Source organism: Cebus imitator, unplaced genomic scaffold (genome assembly GCF_001604975.1).
Source record: "Cebus imitator isolate Cc_AM_T3 unplaced genomic scaffold, Cebus_imitator-1.0 Scaffold9, whole genome shotgun sequence".
NCBI classification, from domain to species: Eukaryota; Metazoa; Chordata; class Mammalia; order Primates; family Cebidae; genus Cebus; species Cebus imitator.
In genome coordinates, this window is record NW_016107324.1 from 7,430,561 (window position 1) to 7,456,418 (window position 25,858).

Consider the following 25,858-nt stretch of genomic DNA (forward strand, 5'->3'; position numbering starts at 1 on the left):
GGTCTTTTTATATGTGGGTGCTTGTCTGGTTCTTTCTTCTTTCCCTTTAGCTGAAAATTTGGCAATTCTTGGCCAAGCTTTTGGAGTTGGTTCTAATCCTGGGAAATGGGCATATTTATATGTGATTCAAGGCCCACTCTATCCTGTCCCATGAGCAACCTAAAAAAGATCATTTTCACAGAGCAACGTAGCATGTCTGAGTGGCAACAATGGAACTGCCAGAATATGTGTGCTTACTCCCTGAAGGTGGCGGGGCTGGTCAGACATCTGCAGGGGGTCAGTCTATTTGTCTGCTGTTGTGTCTTGCCTGGAGACAGACAGGCACCGCTGGTCTTTCTTTTCTTTAGTCTTCTCAAGCTTGGTGTGGTGGGGCATGCCTGTAGTCCCAGCTACTTGGGAGGCTGAAGCAGGAGGATCACTTGAGCCCAGGAGTTTGAGTCCAGCCTGAGCAACCTAGTGAGACACCTATCTCTAAAATCAATAAAGTAATACGGTAGTAATAGGCTTATCCAAAGAAAAGCATAAAATTATGTTGATAGCGTCAACCTGTGAATAGGACCCAAACCTCAAAGTATCAGAATCAGAAAAGTTGAGATAAGTCAAAACATTCTAGAGGTATGCCAGAAACAGTAGAGGCTCGTTGAGATGGTTGATTGGTTCGTTCATTTCTGTGTACCCACATGCCACCCTGTTCTTCAAAGAGTTTGAGCTACTGTGACAGAGGAAGAGTAGAATTTCTCTGAAACAAAAAGGGCCTTCAAAGATGACCCAGGCCATTGTCCTGACAGATGCGGACCTTGCCATAAAGTAGTTTATTCAAGGGCACACAAATAGTGGCATAATTTGAACCTGAACTCAGATCTGAATCTTTTCATGGAATTCTTTTAAACCTCCTATTCTCTCATCTCTTTCACTGGAAGTACAATTTAGCTTTTCTTATTTCTCTATTTATGCTTCAGTATCCTGCTTCTCTCATTATCTTTCTTTTTATCTCTCAACATCTCTTCAGCCCTAAAAAGAAAAAAATTGCCAAAATTATTGTTTCCATTTTGATATGACTTTTGATTTTAACTTCATTTTTAAAATTAAAAAAAATTTTTTTTTGAGATGGAGTTTCACTCTTGTTACCCTTACTGGAGTGTAATGGTGCGATCTCAGCTCACTGCAACCTCCACCTCTTGAGTTCAAGCCATTTTTCTTTTTCAACCTCCCAAGTAGCTGGGATTACAGATGCCCACCACCATGCCCAGCCAATTTTTTTTTTGTATTTTCAGTAGAGAAGGGGTTTCACCATGTTGACCAGGATGGTCTTGAACTCCTGACCTCAAGTGATCCACCCGCTTTAGCCTCCCAAAGTGCTGGTATTATAGGCATCAGCCACTGCACCTGGACTTAACATCATTTTTAATTGGACTGGGAATTTATGAGATTAAAAAAAAAGAATTACCTTTTCTTTTAAAAAAACATATTATTTATTTGGTTAGGTTGCTAGCATATTAGTGTTAGAAGATATTTTATCATTTAAGCCACACTTAATGTTATGTAAGCGCTCTCTCTTTTTTTTCTTTTCTTTTTCTTTTTTTTTTTTTTAGAGACAGCATCTTGCTGTGTTGCCTAGGCTAGGGTGGAGTGGCTGTTCACAAGTGTGATCACAGTGCACTAGAGCCTGCAACCCCTGGGCTCAAGTGATCCTCCCCCCTCCTCCTCCCACGTATCTAGGAATAGTGAATTACCTTTTCTTATAATGTAACATAGCTTTTCTTGGCTCAACTGGAGGATACATCTCCAAGAGTACTTTTTACATCTCAGGATATGAGTCCTGACTAGCAAGGAGGAGACTATTTTCACAAATGACCAAAGCAATAATTTATATCACCTAGTGGCTATAAGAACATGTCCCACTGCAGGGACTCACTGCAATTCTTACTTCAGAAACCTCAAAGACAATTTCATGCAGTAGAACTATTGGTATGATTCAGAGAAATCAGTATTTATTCATTCAACAAATATTTTTAGAGCATTTTCTGTCTGTTGGTCACTATGTAAAGCTACTGTGGAGAAAAATATAGGAACAATATAAAATGGCAGTCTAAAGATAGACCAACTATTTTCCTTTAGTAGAAAAGATATACATTTATAGATGTTCTTAACTGGGTTTCAAAACTGGAATTAGCTCCTAAGTGTATTTCAGGATCCAACTTGTACTTTAAAGGGGCAACTTTATAAGAATGAAGATTTAACACCTTAGCATTGTTTGATTTAGTAATACCACCACACCACCATCACACACACACAACACACACACACACACACACACACACACACACACACACACAGCCGTACCTTTCAAAAGTGTTCAGACAAAATTTTTAAATAAAAGTCAAATGAATTTTGTAATGAGAATGTGTGAGATTCCTTGAGAGGATTATTAACATAAGGCTAAGAAACACAGTTACAGGTTCTGTTATAGCTTACTGTTATCAACTCTACAAATTCCATTAGATGTGAATGAATTGTCTTTTACTTAAAATAAATTTGAACCTTTTCCAAGACAATGCAAAGCATAAAATCATGCTTCCAAGTTAGCATAGTTAAACCAGTCCATAAAGACAGCGGTCTTTCCTCTCCTTAGATATTCCTTTTAGTAATGTGTTCCAGGTTTGTTTTCAAAATGCTGAGACCCAAGATCCTTTCCCTGGTATTTAATCTGATTCTCCATGTACTCCTTTAAGCTCATTGCCTCTCTCCTGCTTTCCTATTCACAGAGAAGAGCTGACAATTTTCACAATGCTCTTGCCTATATTAAACCGTTACTGGGCTTTTCCTCATCTCTCAATCCTTCAGGTTATCCCAGTGTTCTTTTGTAAAAATTCATCATGAGACTTATTGCCTCTGTCTTTAAGCCATCCTTAGGACTCTTTCAAAGTCATCATTAGGAAACTTCAATCAATTATATCTTCACATTGGAAGGCCATATTCTAACTAAGGCAGGAACAATGTTACATATGGTAGGGGGATTAATTTACAGCCCCTAACCACAAGCTCCTCTTTCCAGTGGCAGCAGCAGATTTGCTAACTCATTTTTGATAGTCAGTTGCCTGTCCCCGCCTCAACTTGTTTATTTTTTTGTACAAACTAGCCCCTTCCCAGTAGCTGTGTCTCAGAAAAAGTATCTAATATAAACTTTCATATATCCTGGTAACAACACCTTCACCCAATGCTGATTTTGATGCTTACTGGAGATAGTTCTTTAGTGGGATTTCAAAGATGGGGATTGCTGTACTTTTCAGTGCTTTGTAGTAGCAATGACAGGGAAAAGGAGTGGTTGGAGGAGGGGTATTTCAAAGCACCTATCTTTACCAGCGCTCATTCCCCACTTTTGAAAGGGATTTGGAAAATTATATTTTCTCAGTCCACCATACAAAGATGAACCCTCAAACTTCACCTTCTCTGTAGATTACTGCCCTAATCATCTTCTATATTGAATTCAAGAGCTAGCAGTTAAACAATAGTCACATTACTAGTCAAATAAGTGTACTTTTATAAAAATGTGGGCCCAAATCCCTGCCTTGAGCCCCAAATTTGTAAGTGTTTGATATATTTTGATGTAAGATTTGAATGTTTCTTCTCTGATTCATGTGAAATGTTAAATATTCTTTATACTATTTCATGGCTGCAGAGAACTTGTAGTCCTGCTCCTTTTTATTCAATTATCAGTTCATGTTTTTGAAGTACTTTGACTTTATGTAATCTTCTCTTTCTGATAATTTATTATAATATTATTTTTTGTATGTCCTCTTACAGCCTGTCACATATTGGAATGCCAAAATGGAATGGCCCAAGATGTCATAAGTACCATAGGGCATGCTTTTGAACTCCGGTTTAAACAGTACTTGAAAAATCCTTCTTTGAATACTTCTTGTGAAAGGTCAGCCGAGAGTTTTATAATAATTTGACAATACATATATGTGTGCATGTATCTGTATATATTTATTTATTTGTGTGTATGTGTGTGTGTATATAACATTAATGTGGCATTTTAAAATGGAATAATGAAATTAATTTTTTTCTTACAAAAAGACACAGTCTCAGTACAAAATAATATTTTTCTTCCATTCATATATATCCAGTTATTTCCCCTTGCTTTGTAACAAGATTAAGAAAGTAGATCCCTTCTCACTGAAAAGTAAGAAGAGATTAGCTGTTACTCTAGCACTGTAAAAAGCTTTGAATTAATTAATTGAAATCAAAATAACAGACATCAGTAAACTTCTCAGATTTGTTTGAACCCCAGATCCTTTGCATAGCAGCTTAAAAAAAAAAAGCAAGAACAAAGAGCAAAATAAGAATCAAATGTCTATTGTAGGAATTCCTGTTAGTTGGTTTGCAATGTAAACAGATAGGCTCCAGCTAAACTGTGGTTGGAGTGGAACATGACGGGACCCAAGGATCTGGTTGTTCTAAGGCACAGAAAGTCTGCGATGAAAGCTGATCACTTTCAGGCCTGTCAGACTCCACCAAGTGTGGAATGCGGTGATGCCTCTGGCTCACACAGTTCATGCTGGAGAAACAAAACTCTTGGGCACTTTAAAGTGCATTTTCCTCCAGTATGTCACTTTGTGTATCAACAAATGTGAGGTTTGGAGATCTCCCTTTATGAAGTGGTCTAGGGTAGTGAAGGACAGGGGGTTACCAGGAAGCCTTGCTGTTGAATTTTTCCCAGGATAGCACTTATGTCTTGGTGCTGTCATTTTATTGACGTGTAATGAACCCAACAAAACTGTGTGAGTTTTCAGTTGAAGCAGTTCAATCCAAATAGACTTGATTTAGTCTTTTTTTTTTTTTTAAGAAGAAACTTTCTCTGATTCCAATTTGGAAGAAAAATCTGTTAGTCTGTTTATTTGTTTGTTTTGCGTGTTTCAATGTTAAAAACAATTCCATGTTTATATAAATCTACTCACTTGCCACATATGGTTCTAATATTTCTTTATTAATCCCATATACTCCTCCAGGTCTGTGCAGACAAGATAGCTGGGCATAGCTCTCTTATTTTTTTCATCTTGGTTTTATAAACTGGGACAAGCCCTCTACCCAAAGAACAATATTTAAATTTTCTCTGAGCAAAACATTTCCAAAATGGAACAATGAAAGTGTGCTGGAGATACTCAAGAATACTTTGTATTTTTATGATCTTATAACAAAAATATCTTATATTTAGGGAGTTCATATGCTGTTATTATCATTATTTTTATCACAGGAGGAGACATAAAAGCATCACCTTTGGCACTTTCTGTTTGCTTACTCCACTTTGTCTACGGAAAGCTAAACAACTCAACCATCTGGTTGCTTCCATCCAGATGTTTAACATCATTTAAGCACAGCTATAAACTGAAAACATGAATGCAAAGCTTTTCAGGATGATTTACTTGGTTCTGATCCCTTTGCATCCCTTACAGAATTTGAATTTTTGCCCAGCCTCTTGAGGATTATTTTTTCCTTCACAGTGAGGAGGTGCGTATTGATAGCCAAGCCGAGGAGAGAGAAGATCATGAATATTATAATGAAATTCCAGGGAAGCAGCCACCAGTAGGTGGTGTTTCAGATGTGCGGATCAGAGTTCAAGCCACGGAACAAATGGCTTACTGCCCCATACGGTGTGAAAAGTTGTGCTATTTGGTAAGTAATGTTTTATTGTTATTGGAACCAGCAATGCAATTCTGCCCTTATCACTAGAGCATTTACTTTGAGGATTTCCAAATGTTAGTTTTGAAAAAGTCCTGTCTTCCTTAAATACAGAGCCAGAGAGTGAATAACTATAGAGGCTGCACTAGATCATTCTTATTCCTAATTCCCCAACTGTAGCCTCAGCAGATGACCTCATATCTCACTTCACTGGGAAAACTGAGGTGATCCAACATGTTATCCTCAGCTTAATCCTTCCACAGCTCTAAGTCTGCCTAAGTTCTCCTTGCCTCTCTTCCTTAGCAACTATATCCAAAGCTAATCTTTTCCTCGTGCTTCTCATCCAACACCCCACACCCCCTCAACTCTGTGCCCTAGTTCTGTCCATTTACCTCTGTCTCAGTCTTCACTCTTTCTCTATTGTTCCTTCTGCCTGCAAAAAACTTGGACACCCTCAACCCAACCTAATAATGTTCCACCTCCTTGTCATCTTCCTTTCACCCACAAGCTTCTAGAAAGCATTGTCCCTGTCTTTGCATTAACATCTGCTTTATACTGGAAGATCTGAACTCTGCTTGACAACTTGATGGAATTTACTTTTACAATGGTCACCAGTAGTTTAGTTGCTAATTCTATTTCTTTCTTCAGTATTATGCATCTGGTTTATATCATTTGACCCCTCTTCTTTTTTGTTGTTTGTATCTTTATAATTTCAACTTTTATTTTATTTTACTTTAGTTTTAGTTTTCTTTTTCCACCTTTTATTTTAGACTCAAGGAGTACATGTGCAGGTTTGTTAACAAGGGTAAAAACAAAGGTAAATGCTGGGGTTTGAGATACGAATGACCACATCACCCAGGCAGTGAGCATAGTAACAGATAGCTTTTCAGCCTTTGCCCCATCTTTCCTTCCTTCTTTTAGTGGTCCCCAGTGTCTATTGTTACCAGTGCATAAAGATGGTAACAATTGGGTTACCCATGGGTACCCAATGTTTAGCTCCTACTTATAAATGAGAACATGTGGTATTTGGTTTTCTGTTCCTGTGTCAATTCACTTAGGATAATGACCTCCAGCAGCATCCGTGTTGCTGCAAAGGACCTGATTTCATTCTTTTTTTTGGCTGCATAGTATTCCATGGTGTATATGTACCACATTTTCTTTGTCCAATCCACCATTGACGGGCACCTAGATGGATTCCATGTCTTTGCTATTGTGAACAGTGCTATAATGAACATATGAGTGCATGTGTCTTTTTGGTTGAACAATTTATTTTCCTTTGGGTGTATACCCAGTAGTTGGGATTGCTGGGTCAAATGGTAGTGCAGTTTTAAGTTCGTTGAGAACTCTCCAAACTACTTTTCACAGTGACTGGACTAGCTTACATTTTGACCAATAGTGTATGAGCATTCCCCTTTCTCTGCAACCTCACCAGCATCTGTAGTTTTGACTTTTTAATGATAGTCATTCTGACTGGTATGAGATGATATCTCATTGTGGTTTGCACTTCTCTGATAATTAGTGATGTTGAGCATCTTTTCATATGTTTGTTGGCTGCTTGTATGTCTTCTTTCGAGAAATGTCTGTTCATGAAATTTGCCCGCTTTTAAATTTTTTAGTGGGGTTGTTTTTTACTTGTTAATTATTAAGTTTCTTGTAGATTCTACATATTAGACCTTTTTCTATGCATAGTTTGAGAATATTTTCTCCCATTCTGTAGAATTGTCTGTTTACTCTGTTGCTAGTTTCCTTTGCTGTGCTTGGAAACTCTTTAGATAGGTTGCCAAGTCTGACCTGCAGACTCTGGCCGAGCAACGGATGAAAGGAGTTTGCAGACTCAGGTGTTTTGCCTGTGAGAGTGCAGCTAAGGGACCCCATGGCTTACAGACCCCAGAGAGGGAGTCCAGCCTGCCATGCAGCCCTGATATGCCAGAGACGCTCATATTTATCTTAGAACAGATTTAATGACAAAAGTGTCGAGCAAACACCATTTGTGGGTGATTAACATTGCTGACCCCCAGAGTAGAGCAGTCATGCCAAAGGTTGGTTTCCCGGTAAATAGGTAAACAAACTTATCTAGATAAACTCCTCTTCATTCCTTGTTATCTGCTCTTTGCTATTAGCTCAAGATAAGAGGGTTAGACTGCCTTCAGCCATAACCCTTTCCTAAAGTTTTTGCAAAACCTTCCAGCCCTTCAAGAAGATTTGCATCTTTCCTATAATTTTTCCCACCACCCTGACCAGTCTCCTACATTAGATTCCACTTGTCCATTTTTAGTTTTGTTGCATTTGCTTTTGAGGATGTAGTCATAAATTATTTCTGAAGGCTGAAGTCCAGAATAGTATTTCCTGGGTTTTCTTCTAGGATTCCTACAGTTTGAGGTCTTGCATTTAAATATTTAATCCATCTCGTACATGGTGAAAAGTAAGGGCCCAGTTTCATTCTTCTGCATATGGCTAGCCATGTATCCCAGCACCATTTATTGAATAGGGAGTGTTTTCCCTATTGCGTATTTTTGTTAACGATGTTGAAGATCAGATGGCTGCAAGTGTGTGGCTTTATTTCTGGGTTTTCTTTTATGTTCCATTAGTCTATGTGTGTGTTTTTGTGCCAGTACCAGGCTGTTTTGGTTACTGTAGTCTTATAGTGTAGTTTGGAGTCAGATAATGTGATGCCTCTGACTTTGTTTTGTTTGCTTAGAAGTGCTTTGGCTATTTGGGCTCTTTTTTTGGTTCTGTATGAGCCAACTGTTTTAGGATAGTTTTTTCTAATTCTGGGGAGAATGATGTTGGTGTTTGGTTGAGATAGCACTGGATCTGTAGATTGCTTTGGGTAGTATGGCCATTTTTATGATATTGATGCCAATCCATGAGCATGGAATGCTTTTTCATTTGTGTCATATGTGATTTATTTCAGCAGTATTTTGTTGTTCTCCTTGTAGAGATTTTTAACCTCCTTAGTTAGCTGTATTCCTGGGTATTTTATTTTATTTTATTTTTGTGGCTATTGTAAGTGGGATTATGTTCTTGATTTGGCTCTCAGTTTGACTGTTATTGGTGTATAGACATGCTGCTAATTTTTGTACACGAATTTTGTATCCTGAAACTTTATTGATGTTTATCAGTTCCAGGAGTCTTTTGGCAAAGTCTAGTGTTTTCTAGGTATAGAATCATATAGTCAGTGAAGAAAGATAGTAGACTTATTCTTTTTCTATTTGTATGTTTTTATATCTTTCTCTTGCCTGATTGCTCTGGCTAAGACTTCTGCCTCTTAATTTGTTTTATCTTTATTTATTTATGTGAGACAGAGTTTTACTCTGTCACCCAAGCTAGAGTGCAGTGGCGTGATCTCGGCTCACTGCAACTTCTGCCTCCCAGGTTCAAGCAATTCTCCTGTCTAAGCCTCCCAAGTGGCTGGGATTACAGGTGCGTGCCACCATGCCGAGCTAATTTTTGTATTCTTAGTAGAGATGGAGTTTTGCCATTTCAGCCAGGCTGGTCTCAAACTCCTGGCATCAAGTGTTCTGCCCACCTCAGCCTCCCAAAGTGCTGGGATTACAAGCCTGAGCCACCATGCCTAGCCCCACCTCTTATTTTTTGAGACCTCTTCTGTAAGCCTCCAAAATGTTTCCATGTTATCATTATCTTTCTGCACTCTAGTTGCTGCTTTCCTTTCATTTTTTCACATTTCCCAACATTTTATTATGAGTATTTTAAAACATGTACATTATTTGAAATAATTATACAGTGAACACTCACATACTCACTATCTCAAGTGTACTATTAACATTTTATTATATTTGTTTTGTTACATATGTAGCTGATTATCATCCATTGATCCATCTTATTTTTATATGTTTCAAAATAAATCATACCTTGTCTTTTTATGTTGTCATTTATTTCATCTCCTCCCATAAAAACACAAGCCCTGCCTTACTACCACATTAGCACTCTCCGGGGCTCTTCTGTTGGCCTTTATCTTTGCTTCTAGCTGTCCACCTGTGTACACACTTCCTCTACATTCTCTGTCTTCAGCTGTTTTGTATCTCTCTAGCTGTAATGCCACATTTTACTGCATTGCTTATTTATAGCAAGGTTGAACTCAGCATTTTCTCCCTGACTTCAAATGTCATTTCTCTACTGATTTACTCATGTTTATTAATGGCACTGACAATCTTTCATTAATCTACAATCTTCTGTTTTTCTCACACTTTGGGCCCATATCAGTTCAGTCTTAAGTCGTAAGATTCTACCATGAAAAGATGTTTTGAGTCCATCCAAACTTTTCTGCTTCCACTGCCTCTGAGTCCTGGTCCTTACTTGCCTAGATGATTCTGAAAGACCCTTTCCTGACTCCGATCTCATTCCCTCAAACCCTCCTGCACAGTGCTGTCAAACTAATCTTTCTAAAGATATTGCCCATCTCAAAACCATCAGTGGATCCCCGCAGTATATTGCCGAAGAAAGCTGTATGTATAGGGATGATTGAAGCTCTTTGAAGGAGACTTTCAAGGGCAAGAAGTGAGCCTGGCACAAACCTGAGTAGAGCAGAGACCCAGTCTACCAATTCAGAGTCAGATAGAGGTTGGCTACCTGGCCAATGTTTATAGCAATGTCCTGAAAATCACTTTCTGGCCAAGACGTGGACTGGGCTCTGGAATGTGACTTCTCAAGCAGAAGCAGTAATGCTCAGGACACAGGACACTGGTAGCCTTTAGAACCCCACGCCCCAGCCTAATCAGAACCACCGCTGCAGCTCCAAAGCGATGAACTATGAAGAGTGTCCTCTGTTCACCCAAAATATCAGTTTTCTTTTCTTATCTGTCAGACTTTCCTGTGTTGGAAAGTGAAGTTGTCTGCTATATTCTTCTAGGATTATTACTAGTATTTTCTTTTAAGTTTATGAATGTGTATTATGTTTGTAAACGTTTCATAATTTGTTGTTCATGCAGCCTGGAAACTCCAAGTGCAGCAGTGTATATGAGAACTGTATAGAACAAAGCAGGGGACTAGGTAGGTACAATGCCCTTCATCTGCCACCCTCCTTATTCCTTGTAAGTCCCATGGACATGTGTGGCTCTTGCTCTTAAATACTTCATGAAAAAGTCAGGTATCTACCCCTAAATACATAATCCTTTGGCTGCAGGCTTCTCAGAGAGGCCCAGAATGTTGCATGTGTGTCACTAGGAAGGCTCATAGTTGGTTCTCCCTTGCACTTGTGTGATTTGCCATGCTGATGGTTTTGCTTTATTGGAGTCTTTTATTGCCTTGACATCATGAAAGCTCTTTATCTGGAAAGGTGCTTTCTCTGCTGAAAACCCAAGGGAGTTCCACTTCAAAGAAGAGCAGGAGTAAGCTAATGTGAAAACTGATGCCTGTCAGATCCATTAGGATTAAGATAAAACCTTTATTCTGGCTTGGCAAAGGGAACAAAAGGATGTCTGAAATGTGAGAGTCTCAATTAAGAGCTTGTCCAGCCCATACTTGCCAGAGTATTACATGTTTTATTGCTGCATGTGATCACTGATGTTGGACAAAACTTTTCCACAACGTCAGCTATCAGATTGGAAATATATTTTAATTAAAACAAGTTATACTGTGAGTTAGTGATTTTAACTCCTGTTAGTTGTGGAGCATATTTATTTCTTCAAGAAGGAAAGTTTTGCAGTTTTAGACGGGGAGATGACTGAACTGTATAAATAATGTGGTGGAGAATAGATATGGATAACCATATTTAAGGACTCAAATAATTGGAACTTGCCATCCACAAAGTAGTCACTTACAAGGATACTTTTTTATTTCTTATGGAATTACAGCAATGTAATCTATTAATTTTATTATTTTTTATGTAGTGGGGGATACATGAAGATTTATTCTTTATGGTATAGGTATGATTACCACCTTCTTCCATCCTGTAAAAAGAGTAGTGAGCTAAGGCAGCATGTTATTTTAGTTTAGTTTAGTTTAGTTTGTTTATTTATTTATTTGTTTTTGAGAAAGAGTCTCACTCTGTGGCCAAGGCTGGAGTGCAATGGCACAATCTTGGCTCTCTGCAACCTTAGTCTCCTGGGTTCAAGTGATTCTCCTGCCTCAGCCTACTGAGTAGCTGAGATTACAGGCACCCACCCCCATGCCCAGCTAATTTTTATATTTTTAGTTGAGATGGGGTTTTGTCATGCTGGTCAGGTTGGTTTCAAACTCCTGACCTCAAGTGATCTGCCTCCCAAAGTGTTGGGATTAGAGGCATGAGCCACACACTGGGCCTAAGGCAGTGTTTTACCTTCTGTAAAAACACGCCTTCTTTTGATAGAAATTAAAATTCCATGCCATTCTTTAAAGTTATTTAAAATTCCAAGCCAATCTTTAATAATATGACTAAACAAATTAAATTAATGACAAGTATGAATTTCTTTTAAGAGTTGTGCTCTCTGGCAGCCACATTTCCTTCCTGTCTCCTTTCCCTCATCTGGAGGTTCTTAACCTAAGGATTTAAGTCAGGAATGTACCTCATATGCCTTGTGGTATTGCACCATGTTCTCCCCTGTACTGAAGCTCACTTGGAAATACCTCCATGTCCTGTTTTATCTCAGTCATATATTCTTCATTTGTTCAACGCTTCATTTAATGACTACTTATCGAGGACTTCCAACGGGTCAGGCACTGTGCTAGGCGCTAGAGCTGCGCCACAGCTGGCACTCCTGTAGTTTGCAGTTTAGCCAGGAAGACACACCTTAAACAAATGCCTACAAATATGATGAGTACTTCAAAGCCCAAGATATTATGGGCACAAATAATGGGGAAACCTAACTTCATTTGGGGAGCTGTAGAGGTTCTCCCTAAGGAAGTGACAATCAAACCAAGGCCTGAAGGATGAGTGGGAATTATCCAGGCACGGGGGCGGTGCCGGGGGCGGGGTGGGGGGGGAATGGGGGTAGGAAGTAGAAGTAGGAAAGGGATGCAGGGAGAGACGAGGAGGGAGCAGGGGAAAGAGAAAGGGAGAAAATGAATGGGCACCAGAACTAAGTGTGCTGGGACTAGTTCCCAGATCACTGGGACTGAGAGAGCTCAGGAGGAAAGAGAGAAGGATGAGTGTCAAACCTAAAATAGAGTCCTAAGGATCTTCTAAATGTTTAGTCCTGCCTAATACCTCCCTTCCAAGCTTGTTTCCATCCTCTCCATTAACTAGTCAGCATAGCCACATGTCTCCTGTCCTCGATAACCCAGCTTCTGAAGGGAACTCACTGAATGAAAGTTTAGAAACAGACATTTCCAGAATTTTGTTGAATGGGCTAAATCACAATACTACCACTAGAAAAAGAGGACATGGTTTCCCTTCTTCTTTTCTTCCTCCAAGAGTTCTCAACTTGATTAATTAAAAAAAAATTTTAAAGCACCCTTCTCCAAAAACATAATTTATGAAGGAATGGATATAAAGGTATTTCAACCTTTATTCAAGATTTTTCTTTTTTGTAAGTGTAGTCTTGTCATACAATCCAATTTATTGTTTCAGATTATCCTAGTTTTATTTCTTCTTTAAACCAACAAACAATACAGACCCTTATTCTTACTTACATATATATTTCCCTGAGCCACTACAAGCAGATCCAAACACATGAACAGACTTTAATAAAAGATTATTTGGAGCCTGGGATATATTTTTATAGAATTAATCCCAGCCATGGTGGTTAACTCTTAGACAAGTATACTATATTCTATTTTTCTGGTTTGACTATACTGGAACTTAAGTGTATATTCTGTAATGACAGATAAAACAATAGAAAGTTCTATTGCATACTATCTTTCTTAATAGTGGCTCTAAGGTGATGATTGTTAATTGGGAACTTTTCAGACCCCTGAGGAGGTGAGATGGTGTTTGCAGTTGAGAAAAGTCCTCTACTTGGATATTTTGCTCCCCTGTAAATCACTGAATTGCAACATTGTTTCTATTAAGAAAAAGTGAGTTCTGAGTTCCAGTGAGGAACTAGAATGCTAAGAGGCCATCTCATCTCCCCAAACCTTAGCCACTAAGACCATGGTGAGAAGTACTCAACCCATGTTCCAGGAGCCATGACAAGTTATGCCCCTCCTACTGTGGCAGGACGGAGTTTCCTACTACTGTGTCCTTTCATCCTTAGATACCTACACATCAGGTAATCTTATCTTGAGACCTGTTTGTGATTACTTGGGCATATGTTTTTAAAGTAATATGAAATTCTTGAACAATGAGCAATTAAATAGCAGTTGCCAGAATAGCAAATACATAGTTTTTGTGACTTTTCCCAGAGATTCATATATAGGCATTTGAGAGATACCTATACAAATATTTTCAATAACCTCCCAAGACATTCATTTATTCAAACATTGACTTCAAACTTGAATTCCAGTGTATTATAAATACTCAATAGGCAGTATTTGATTGCTGAGTTAATTGTATCTATTACCAGACATAAAAAAGATCCCTATCCTTCATACTTACAGAAAAATTCCCTTATAGAAAACAATAACTAGCAAAATAGAATAATGTTTCCCTGACCTTCCAGTTAAAATGGAAAGTTGATATTTTTAATCAAAAAGACATTAAATTCCCATAAACCCTAAGGGCTTGCACTTTAAAATGGTGTCACTTTCAGTGTAGATACTGTGTGTATATTTATTTTCCTCTACAAATCTTCTCTTAGGAAAGTTAGGTAGGTTCTCGGAGTAGTACTTGACACAAGAAATTTTGGAAGGCATACTGGCTGGCATGTGTGTCTAAGCCCTCATGAACCATACACTTTAGTCTAGAATGATTTTAACTTTGGGTCTGGGGCGGGTTTCTTTTTTAATTTAAGACAACATTACCAACTTAAATATGATCGCACATTTGAAAAAAAAGGAGTTGGCAGTTTCTTTTTTTCTTTTTTCAGTACTCTATTGTGTCCTTATGGATGGCAGTTTTCAAGAGAGGCTGGATATAGACACTGACGCTTTTGGCGTCATCCTATGGGATGGTAAAATTGATGTGGTTAGCTTAGGCTAACGCTTTGTGAGGGGCAGATAGATGTATTAGCACTCTGTGCTATGGGTTGATTCAGAGTCTTCAGAACGTGGTGGGGTTAAATATGCCAACAAAGGAAGACTGGATAGACATGCTGTTATTTGTCCAATCAGCTGATAAACATTTTCTTTGAGCACCTGCTTCATCCCAAGCACCAAAGATGCAGAAGATACACAAATTAGATGGGTTCTAGTCTTTCCTCAAGGACACTAGGAATTTGCAGTCTCAAGGGGAAAGACAGGAAAGTAGACAGAGAGTTGCAGTATATTCTGAAGTAGAATCATTCCTGACCTCGCGGAGGGAAGGATTCAGGGGAAAGCTTCCTGAAAAAGATGGTTTCAGAGCAGAATCTTAAAGGACAAATAGGAATTAGGTAAAGAAAAGGAGGGGGATGATGCTGCAGTAAGAGATAAGCATCATGTATGGAGGCCTAGCATCAATGACGAATAACTGAGCCTCAGTGAGAAGTAGTTACTGAATACCTGCTATAAGGCAGGCACTATGCTCAGTGTCTCACCAACATTATTTCACTTAATCCTTACAATGGTATTTTAAGCTAGGCACCCAAATTTTACAGATATGAAAACTGAGTCAGAGAGGTTAATTAACTCATCCCAGAGCACTCAGACAGTAAGAGATACCACAGGGATTTGACCTCAGGTCCATATGAATTTAAAAGCTGACCTCTAGCCAGGCCCGGTAGCTCACACCTGTAATCTCAGTGACTCTGGAGGCTGAGGTGGGAGGATCATGTGAATCTAGGAGTTTGAGGCTGCAGTAAGCTATGATGGCACTAATGTACTTAGGCCTGGGTGACAGGGTGAGATGTTGACTTAAACAAAACAGAAAACAAAAAACTGACTGCTCCATGGGTTCCTCCCTCCTTCTGAGCCTCTCCCCTGGCCGCTGCGTGAGAGAGAGGCCAAGATGGCAGATGAGATCACCAAGGCTCAGGTTGCTCAGCCTGGTGGCGACATAATCTTCAGAAGATCATCCACAAGGAAATCTCGGCCAAAATCATTTTTGAGAATGAGTGGTGTCTTGCTTTCCACGACATTTCCCGTCAAGCACCAACACATTTTCTAGTGATACCCAAGAAACATATTCCATATTTCTGCAGCAGAAAATAATGATGAAAGTATTCTTGGACACTTAATGATTGTTGGCAAGAAATGTGCTGCTGATCTGGGACTGAATAAGCGTTATCGAGTGATGGCGAATGAAGGTTCAGATGGTGGACAGTCAGTCTATTACATTCATTTCCATGTTCTTGGAGGTTGGCAGATGCACTGGCCTCCGGGTTAAGCATGTTTTGGGAATAATTTTCCCTTCTGTAGACAATGATTAAGTTAGGCAAGTTCCAGTATTTTAAGCAGCACACTTATTTTTGCCTGTGTATGGAGAGATTCCAGAAATCATTTTAAAACTGCTTACATAATAAAAGACATTGCTGCCTGGTGTATAGTCAAAAAAAAAAAACCTGACAGCCACTTTCCAGCACTTTTGATTATATTCCACTTTCAGTAAATTTTTATGAGGAGGCACTCCTACATAAATGGTTATTTAATAATGTGTACGTTGTATACACATGTGCTAATATATTATTATGCATGTATCATAAAACACACAAATATAGGAAACTTTAAAGTTAGAGTAGATGATAAATAAGCATGGTTTCCAAAGACTTGCTAATTACAACAGCTGTATGCTATCATTAGACAATATCTCAAGGCCTAGTATGCATTTAGAGCATTTATTGAAAAAGAAAATAGATATAAATCTACATTTAATTCCTGATACTTTGAACATTTGAGGGGCCAAAGCTCTGATCTGATTAGATCATTCTTGTTCATAAGCTCGTAATGCAGCTAAGGAGGAGCTCATACTGAAAGAATCATCCTTAATCCTTCATTTCTTTGCAGTAATCTTTTAGCCACTTTCCATTTGTAAAAGCAAGTTTTGTTTAAACTAGATAGTATAAATTATGAATCCACTTAACTAAGCAAATGTAAACTGTCTTATATGTGACAAAATGTACAAAACAAATGAGGCACCCTGTCAACTCCTCCCTCTGTAGAAACCTCACTCCTATCTTAGGATATCCCACATACAGAGTATGACACATGACAAGATGACATGTAATATTAGACAGACAAGGAGTAAAGGAGAAGCAGGTGGTAAGACTGCAGCCTTCTCACTGGGCTTTCCCTGCTTGGTGTATTTTTAGTCTCCATACTGTGAGTTACAGGTATCATAGCGTTATTCACCCTGATGTGAAATTCATTATGTGGTTTGTCCTTGAAAAGGTTTAATGACTAAAGCAATAGAAGGACTAATGTTATCTTATGGCAGTGGAATGTCACTACTTCAGGTGCAACCTCTTGGTGATCCTGAGCACATCTGGCTAGCTATATGGCTAGCACATATTCTGATTAACTAAATAATAGAATAGAATAGAACATAAATAATAAAGTTAATTACTCTCATGATATAGACTTTGGAGGTTGTATTAGTCTGTTTTTATGCTGCTAATAAAGACATACCCAAGACTGGGTAATTTATAAAGGAAGGAGGTTTAATGAACTCACAGTTCTACATGGCTTGGAGGCCTCACAATCATGGCAGAAGGCAAAGGAGAAGCAAAGGCACATCTCACATGGCAGCAGGCAAGAGAGCTTGTGCAGGGGAACTCCTATTTATAAAACCATCAGATCTGAGACACATTCACTATCAGGAGATATAGGGAAAATTGCCCCCATGATTTAATTATCTCCACCTGGCCCTGCTCTTGACACATGGGGATCATTACAATTCAAGGTGAGATTTGGGTGACACACAGTCAAACCATATCAGAGGGCAAGTGCAAACTGCTAGGAAAGCAGAGATTTAGTCTGGTCTGGAAGGTTAGGAAAGGCCTTCCTAAAGGAAGAGACGTTTAAGTTAACATCTGAAGAATGACAGTGATAGGGGAAGGGAGGGAAGAGTATGTTAATTAGAGGAGACAGCCTTTCAGTGTGAGATCATACTGCAAGAAGGCCAGTGTGACCCTGGACAGAGGCTGGGGAGGAGAGAGGTAGAAGGGTAGTTGGATAGACAGAGCAGGGCCTGCCTGCAGCTTGTTAGGAGCATGGGAAGCAATTGAAGAGATGTGGGGAACCTCTGAGAAATACGACCAGATTCACAGTTTTAAAAAGACTATTTGGGCTCTGATGTGTAGAATAGAATGGAAGGGGAGAGGACAGATTAAGAGGGGAGGAGGAGATAACCTGAGGGTTGAGTTATTTTCATTGAATAGCAGAATTAAACATCAGCAATTGGTGCAGAACTGAGCTTGGCAAGAGAAAACTTTGGGCATAGAGAGAAGCCAGACTTTATACTCTTAAGAATTTTATTGTATTCATTCATTCATTTATTATTTGTAAATTAATTTAGTTCACAGGAAATAGGGATTTTAAATTAATTGGTTTTGAAAAGGAGTTTAATTGTAGCTATTCAAGTTCAATATGACGTGTGTTTTCCTGATTCCTGGGCAACCCCTCTGAGGAGCATTGAGTGTGGGTTTGTGCTCTTTGATGAGACAATCAGCCCTCTTCCTTCCACAGCTGGTCGGTCCTCTTTGCATCTTCCTGCTTGTCTTCTGTCTGCTGTTGACACAGTTGGTCATCTGGGGGCTGGGCCCAAGAGGAGAAATAAGCCCAGTGAGAGGGTGGCTTTTCCTCAAAGACTGGTGCTTATTTTGATTTTCCAGGTCAAACCTAAAAGTTAATGTTCAATCATTGTATAGGGTAGGGCATGGCCTTTAGGTTTCTATCAATTCTTGACTCAAACATGATTTTATTTACCATTTACAAAGAAAAAAACATAATGCATTGATCACTGCTAATCACTACAGGTAATGTCCATCCAAGAGGGGTGCAGTCCCAGCGAGATACCTCATTACTGAAGCACACATGCCGAGTGGATCTCTTCGACGACCCCTGCTACATTAATACACAGGCTCTTCAAAGTACACTGGACTCTGGTGGAAATCAAACCCAACCACTGGGGAGCCCGTGGCACTGTGGAAGTAAGTAGCTACTCACTGTCTGTATTCATTTTTCAGGGCTGTTGTAACATTACCACAAACAGAAATTTATTCTTTCACAGCTCCGGAGGCTAGAAGTCCAAAACCAAAGCACCAGCAGGGCTGGTTCCTTCATGGACCTCTGGAGGAGAATCCATTTTATGCATCTCTCCTAGCTTCTGGTGGCTGCTGGCAATTTTTTTTTTGAAACAGAGTGTTTCCCTCTCGTTGCCCAGGTTGGAGTGCAATGGTGCAGTCTCGGCTCACCACAACCTCCACCTCCCGGGTTCAAGTAATTCTCCTGCTGCTGGCAATTCTTGATGTTCCTTGGCTTGTAGACACATCACTCTAATCTCTGCAACTGTCTTCACATTGACTGTCCCTGTGTTTCTGTTTCTTAGATCTCCCTCTCCTTCCTCTGTAGGACAACAGTCACTGGATTTAGGATGAGATGAGGTGACTGGATGAGATGAGACTAATCTCATTTCAAGATCCTTAATTTAATTATGTCTGTAAAGATCCTGTTGCCAAATTAGGTCATGTTCACGGATGCCAGGGATTAGGACTTGAATTTTTCTTCTTCTTCTTCTTCTTTTTTTTTTTTTTTTTTTTTTTTTGAGGCAGGGTCTCACTCTGTCACCTAGGCTTGATTACAGTGGCATGATCACAGCTCACTGCAACCTCTGCTTCTTGGGCTCAAGTGATTCTCTCCTCTCAGCCTCCTGAATAAATGGGACTACAGGCACCATGCCCAGCTAATTTTTGTATTTTCTGTAAAGACAGGGTATCATCATGTTGCCCAGGCTTGTCTTGAACTCTTGGGCTCAAATTATCTGCCTGCTTCGGTCTCCCAAAACATTGGGATTACAGGCATTACCATGCCCCGCTTTGAATTTATGCTTCTGAGGGCTACTTCTTAACTAATTGTACCATCTCGAATTTTAAGAAGGCTATTTTCTTGGTCTTATTTTTAAGGATTGAGTTTTCTTTCTTTGCCACCATCCTTCACCACAGTTAATATCGGTTAGAACTTTGTGGAGTTGTTTTGGGTTTCAAGGTTTGGAAATGTTGATTTTGAATAATCCTTTCAAATACTTTAAATTTACTTCCAACTTTTGATTTCTGCTATGTACTTTTGCTGAAAGAAGGGCTGTCAAGGCCAGGAGATAATTTTGAATTTGTTAATTTGTATGAGCCACAATGGCTACTGTTTCTGTTAGGGGTAGCATTAACTCTATTCATTTCAAAACCCCTTGATAAGTCATCTATAAAGCACTAAAATAAGTTGGCTCCTTTCTTCACTCATGTAGTGTGGGTAAAATACAATAAGACAAACATCTTTCCTGCCAAATTACTATCAGGGGTGAATGCATAAATAGTAACATAACAAGCCAAAAGCCTGTAATCAACTGAAAATAAATAAACAAAAAATGGTTTTCTTAAAATATTAAAGCTTGTCGTGTTCAGAAATTGGCATGGTGTCAAATTTGGTTTGCTCCAATGATGGAGAACCAGTCACTGAGAAAATCCTTTTAATAGTCCAGGAGATTTCTCCAGAACTGCCAAAGGCAGCTTTCCAGCTAGTGTGGCTACAATGGCAAGACAAAATTTAAAAGATTTTGTTGAGCCTGGATCTTAGCAGACTGTTTTAAACTCTCTAGATGAAGAACCAAGGGATTTCCTTGTTAGCCAGGTGACAAGTGGTCTCTCTTTATGCTGACTTTCTTTCTTTTTTTTTTGAGATGAAATCTTCTCCTGCCTCAGCCCCTGGATTATCTGGGACTACAGGCGCATGTCATCATGCCAGGTTAATTTTTTTTGTATTTTAGTAGAGACGGGGTTTCACCATGTTGACCAGGAAGGTCTCAATCTCCTGATCTCGTGATCCGCCCGTCTCGGCCTCCCAAAGTGCTGGGATTATAGGCATGAGCCACCATGGCTGGCCTATGCTGAATTTCTAAGATCACTCCTGAAACCCTATCCAACCAAGCTGGATTCTCTGGAAGCAGATGCTAAGATGAAGCTTGGCAGGCAGGATCTGTGAGAGGAGCAATATCAGGAAGCAATGGGAAAGAAGTAGGATTGGCCGGAGTGGGAGATGGGACTACAATGCAGGCCTGACAAAGTCTTGGCCAACTCCAAAAAGCCCATTGTGGTCTGTCAGAGCTGTCTTACATTCAGCCCAAATGAATGGGCCTGTACAGCCCCATTTATCTCAGTCTTGGGATGTGGGCCACACCAGGAGGGTCGAACCCTGGGCAGCTGAGGCAGAGCCAGAGGGTTGGTCAGCTGCAGGCTAACTGCTGACCAACCCTTGGGGCCATGGTGCTTCCTTGAAGGGAAATCTGGGCAGTGCATCTCTGTGGCTACCACAGAGGGCATCTTACGTGACAGGTGATGAGATATGAAACAAATTCAGATTTTTGCTGTAAGCTTACTCAGCTGTACAATGGGAAATGTCCTGTTGGGATAGGTAATATTTGTTACAACTTTTTGGAAAAAAAAAACCCACACCTTTCTGGACCTTAGATTTTATAAGAGTCTATTCTTGATACCTTTCATTTCATGGACTTTTCAGAGCCACAACATATTATTAGAAAACAAGCAGGTGGCCCAAATTAAGCAATGTGGAATGTTCTTTGATTCACAAGTCCAGTTCCTTTTTAATTAAGTCTTCAAAGTTAAAATTATTAATAATCCAAGCTAATGAACTTTGCCTTTTGTCATAGACAATTCAATAATATGAAATGGCAAAATTAATACATAACAAAATTCCTGTCATTTGTTGAAAATAAAGTCCTTGTCCAAAATTGTAATGTCAAAATGTATTTTCTCTGACTCTAGGCTTTTCCCCCCATCTTTCTCCCTTTCCCTGCTTTGATGGCAACATATTTAATAATTTAGGCTTCTGGTATGATCTCCCGCTTTATTTCCTATTAGGATTTAATGTACCATATTCCTTTTGGGCTCCTTGCTGCCCCCTCGAGGTTAAATTCAACATTGCTCCCTCTAAAATAAAGCATAAATTACATTGATTTAACAACAGAATGGGAAAAAAATTTTGCAATCTCCCCATCTGACAAAGGGCTAATATCCAGAATCTACAAAGAGCTAAAACAGATTTACAAGAAAAAAACAAACAAACCCATCCAAAAGTGGGCAAAGTATATGAACAGATGCTTTTCAAAAGAAGACATGTATAAGGCCAACAAACGTGAAAAAATGCTCATCATCACTGGTCATTAGAGAAATGCAAATCAAAACTACACTGAGATACCTCTTCACGCCAGTTAGAATGGCAGTCATTAAAATATCTGGAGACAACAGATGCTGGAGAGGATGTGGAGAAATAGGAACACTTTTATACTGTTGGTGGGAGTGTAAATTAGTTCAACCTTTGTGGAAGACAGCGTGGCACTTCCTCAAGGACCTACAAGTAGACATTCCTTTTGACCCAGCAATCCCATTATTGGGAATATATCCAAAGGATTATAAATTGTTCTCTTATAAAGACACATGCACTCATATGTTCATAGCAGCACTGTTTATAATAGCAAAGACCTGAAACCAACCCAAATGCCCATTGACGATAGATTGGACAGGGAAAATGTGACACATATACACCATGGAATACTATGCAGCCATAAAAAAGGATGAGTTCATGTCCTTTGTAGGGACATGGATGAATCTGGAAACCATCATTCTCAGCAAACTGACACAAGAACAGAAAATCAAACACCGCATGTTCTCACTCATAGGTGGGTGTTGAACAGTAAGAACACATGGACACAGGGAGGGAAGCATCACACACTGGGGTCTGTTTGTGGGGAGGGGATGTCGGGGAGGGATAAAATGGGGAGAAAAGCCAGATGTAGGTGACGGGGATGGAGGCAGCAAACCACATTGCCATGTGTGTACCTATGCAACAATCCTGCATGATCTGCACATGTAAGCCAGAACCTAAAGTACAATTTAAAAAAAAAGGAAAAAGGAAATAAAATAAGAAAATTTAATAAAGAGATGGAGTGGGTATAGCTTTACATATGCTTTTTAATAAAATGTCTTAACTGCACCTTTAACGTTCCTCCCTCCATGGCTCCTTCTATTTTCTTTCTTCCTCCCTCAAAAATCCTGTTTAGCTTCTTTAGGCAAACTTAGTCTCCCTTAGCCAGAAGAAAAAAGCTTTTGACAATTCAGTAAAACCAAACAAAACAAAACCAAATCCAGAGTTACTAACCTAATATCTCTCAGACAGACTCGTGGGGCTCCTAAGTTTATCCTGTCACACTACCAACAGAAAAAAGGCTCTGACACAGTCTGTGTTCTCACCAAAAATGGCAGAAGGATACCATGAGTTCTGGTACTAGTATTTGTATTGATTTATTGTTAGTTTCTGTCTCAGTTGCCATAAGAAATACCACTCCCAAATGCTGTAGTGTTAAAGGGCTGACGTTTATTTATTTTACCTAAAAGCTCAAAGATTGGTTCCATGGGGTTGGTGGGGTAGCTTTGTCATTCTCAACATCTGGCTTCCATCTCTGGTCCAAAGTGGCTGCTTGGACCCTCATCATCACATTTGCATTCAGCCAGTGGGAAAGGAGAAAAGCAAGAGGAGTACGTATATATTTCTTTAAAGGACATGACCCAGAAGTGGCAGATGTCATTTATTTTCACCTGCCATTGGCAGATCATAGACCCGTTACCATACCTAGCTGCAAATAAGGCTAGAAAAATTACTCTAACTGGTGCCCAGCTAAACTTAGGAGTTCTGTAATGTAATGAAAGGCAGAATAGATATTGGTAGACAGCATCTCTGCCACAGTACACCTATCTGCCACTCAAATATTCGTGAGCTTTTCTTTTCACATAGAACATATTTGCCTTCTCCCCAAGGGAGACATTGCAAGTACCTTACACAATTACGGCATCTAAGACTAGAAAAAGGTCCTTATTATCTGCCAGGTTGTCTGCCACCCTCCATACCGCACATTAGTGGGGGAATAGGAATAAGATAATTGCAGTAGAAACTCATATTCACAAAAGGGAGGAATGCAACAGTGTGGATGGCAGTCACTGGTCCACAGTGGTGACCAAATCCTGCCAGGCTGGAGTTTTGAAGATGACATGAGCTGAAAGTAGAGAAAGCGATTTGTTTGGACCCCGGTTCAGCTTTGTGAAAGAACTCTCGATGTCCACTGCCGTCTGTGGACCCAGACGATGCCATCTGGGTTGTTCCTATCATTATTCTCCACGTGCACACTTAAAGTAGATATTGGAGAATGTACCTTTCTTGGGGGCTTCGCCACTTTTACAGCCTATTTCCCACTGTGGTCATGAGAGATTAGAGTTTGTTTCAGGGGCCAAAAGCCATGGACAAAAAGGGATTGTGATTTCTTTGGCTTGTAATTTCCTGGAAAAGTTAGCAGGATTCCTCTTTATTAGCTTACAAGGCCGTTCCGTATGAAGTTTTCCACTTCCTTTATTGTCTTTTTATTGCCCAAAACATTCATAGTGATATCCCTTCTCTCTTTCCTGTTATTGGTAATTTTCTCCTTTTTACTTAATCAGTCCTCTTTTAGGTTTATTAATTTTATTGATCTTTCCAGAGTGCCCAGGTCTCTGTTGTTTTTTGTTTCCATTTTATCTTTATTATGTTTGCCTTCCACTTGCTTTGGATTAAATATTCTCTCTGTATCTAATATCTGTTATATTTTCTTCTATTGGCTTCATAGTTTTATTTTCATAATAAAATATTTATTCTCCTTGACCTTCATATATTATGTGAGCTTTGGGATGTAACTTAATTTCATCCACGTTTGTCAGTTTTCCAAACACTATTGATTAAGTAGTCTCCTCTTTTCCCTAATGCTACTTTCTATTAAGTCAAGCTTTTGTATATATGTGAATTTGTTTCTGGGATCTTTATTACGCTTTTTCTATTAGGCCACTTGCCTTTTCTCAACCCGCATCTGAATTACCATATACTAATTGCTATGGCTTTGTAACATGCCTAACACACATTTAAGTCTTCCTTTACATTACAAATAATTTTCCTCTGGGTACTATCTCAATCTCTTTCTCATTTATGCTTCACATTTTATGTTAACATCTTTTTCTACCAAATTTTCAGACACTTTCGTAAATGAACATATTTTTCCTCTCAATGCAAATGACTTTTTATTTTAGAATTTTCATATACCCAATAATCCATACTAATAAACAGTATACAGTTAATTATCATTATTCACAGATTCCATATTTGAGAATTAGCTTACTTGATAAACTTTAGTTGTAACTCCAAAATCAGTACTCATGGTCCTTTTGTGTCATTTGCGGCCATGCCTAGATCAACGAAAACTTTCAGTCACCCTCCGTGCACATTCTCAGCTGATGTCAAACAAGGCAACGCAGCCCGGCATGGTGGCTCACGCCTGTAATCCAAGCACTTCGGGAGGCCGAGGCGGGCAGATCACCTGAGGTCAGGAGTTTGAGACCAGCCTGGCCAACATGGTGAAACCCTGTCTCTGCTAAAAATAAAAAATTAGCCAGGTGTGGTAGTTCACACCTATAATCTCAGCTACTCAAGAGGTTGAGGCAGGAGAATCGCTTGAACCCAGGAGGCAGAGGTTTCAGTGAGCTGAGATCTCGCCACTGCACTCTAGTGTGGGCAAGAGTGAGACTCTGTCTTAAAAAACAAAAAAACAAAGAAAAAACAAAACAAAACAAGACAGGGCTCCATTTTCTTGTTTTAGCTCTCAGTTATAATAATCCCCTGTGTACTTGCTTATTTTACTCTTCTATTTTAGAATTTTGTCTATATAAACACATGACCTTCACTATTTTAAATTGCTCTGTAGATTTCTATTGTGTGAGTGCATCATGATTTATGTAATCAGTCCCTTATTGATGGACATATCAATTTTTCCAGTGCTTTGCTAAAATAATTATTAATAGTATAAAAATTGTTTTACAGGTGCTTTTTAAAAATGGGATTCATCAGTGTGCCATCTTTACAGTTCATATTGGTTTCTTTGAAGGTCTTATTCTTTCTCATTGAGATTACTTTCAATTGTTTAATC

At 39.2% G+C, this 25,858-nt stretch overlaps 1 protein-coding gene and 1 pseudogene across 1 annotated transcript in view; both read left to right on the plus strand.

The window, feature by feature from the left end:
* The window catches only part of SHC4 (SHC adaptor protein 4), a 137,336-nt gene that overhangs the window by 100,557 nt on the left and 10,921 nt on the right, over nucleotides 1-25,858 (plus strand). The window contains exons 7-10 of the mRNA XM_017544987.2: nucleotides 3,805-3,928; nucleotides 5,505-5,676; nucleotides 10,632-10,692; nucleotides 18,609-18,782. Coding sequence (XP_017400476.1) covers nucleotides 3,805-3,928; nucleotides 5,505-5,676; nucleotides 10,632-10,692; nucleotides 18,609-18,782 — 531 coding nt within the window. The remainder of the gene's footprint in view (nucleotides 1-3,804; nucleotides 3,929-5,504; nucleotides 5,677-10,631; nucleotides 10,693-18,608; nucleotides 18,783-25,858) is intronic.
* Nucleotides 15,594-16,170, plus strand: LOC108315615 (annotated as a pseudogene).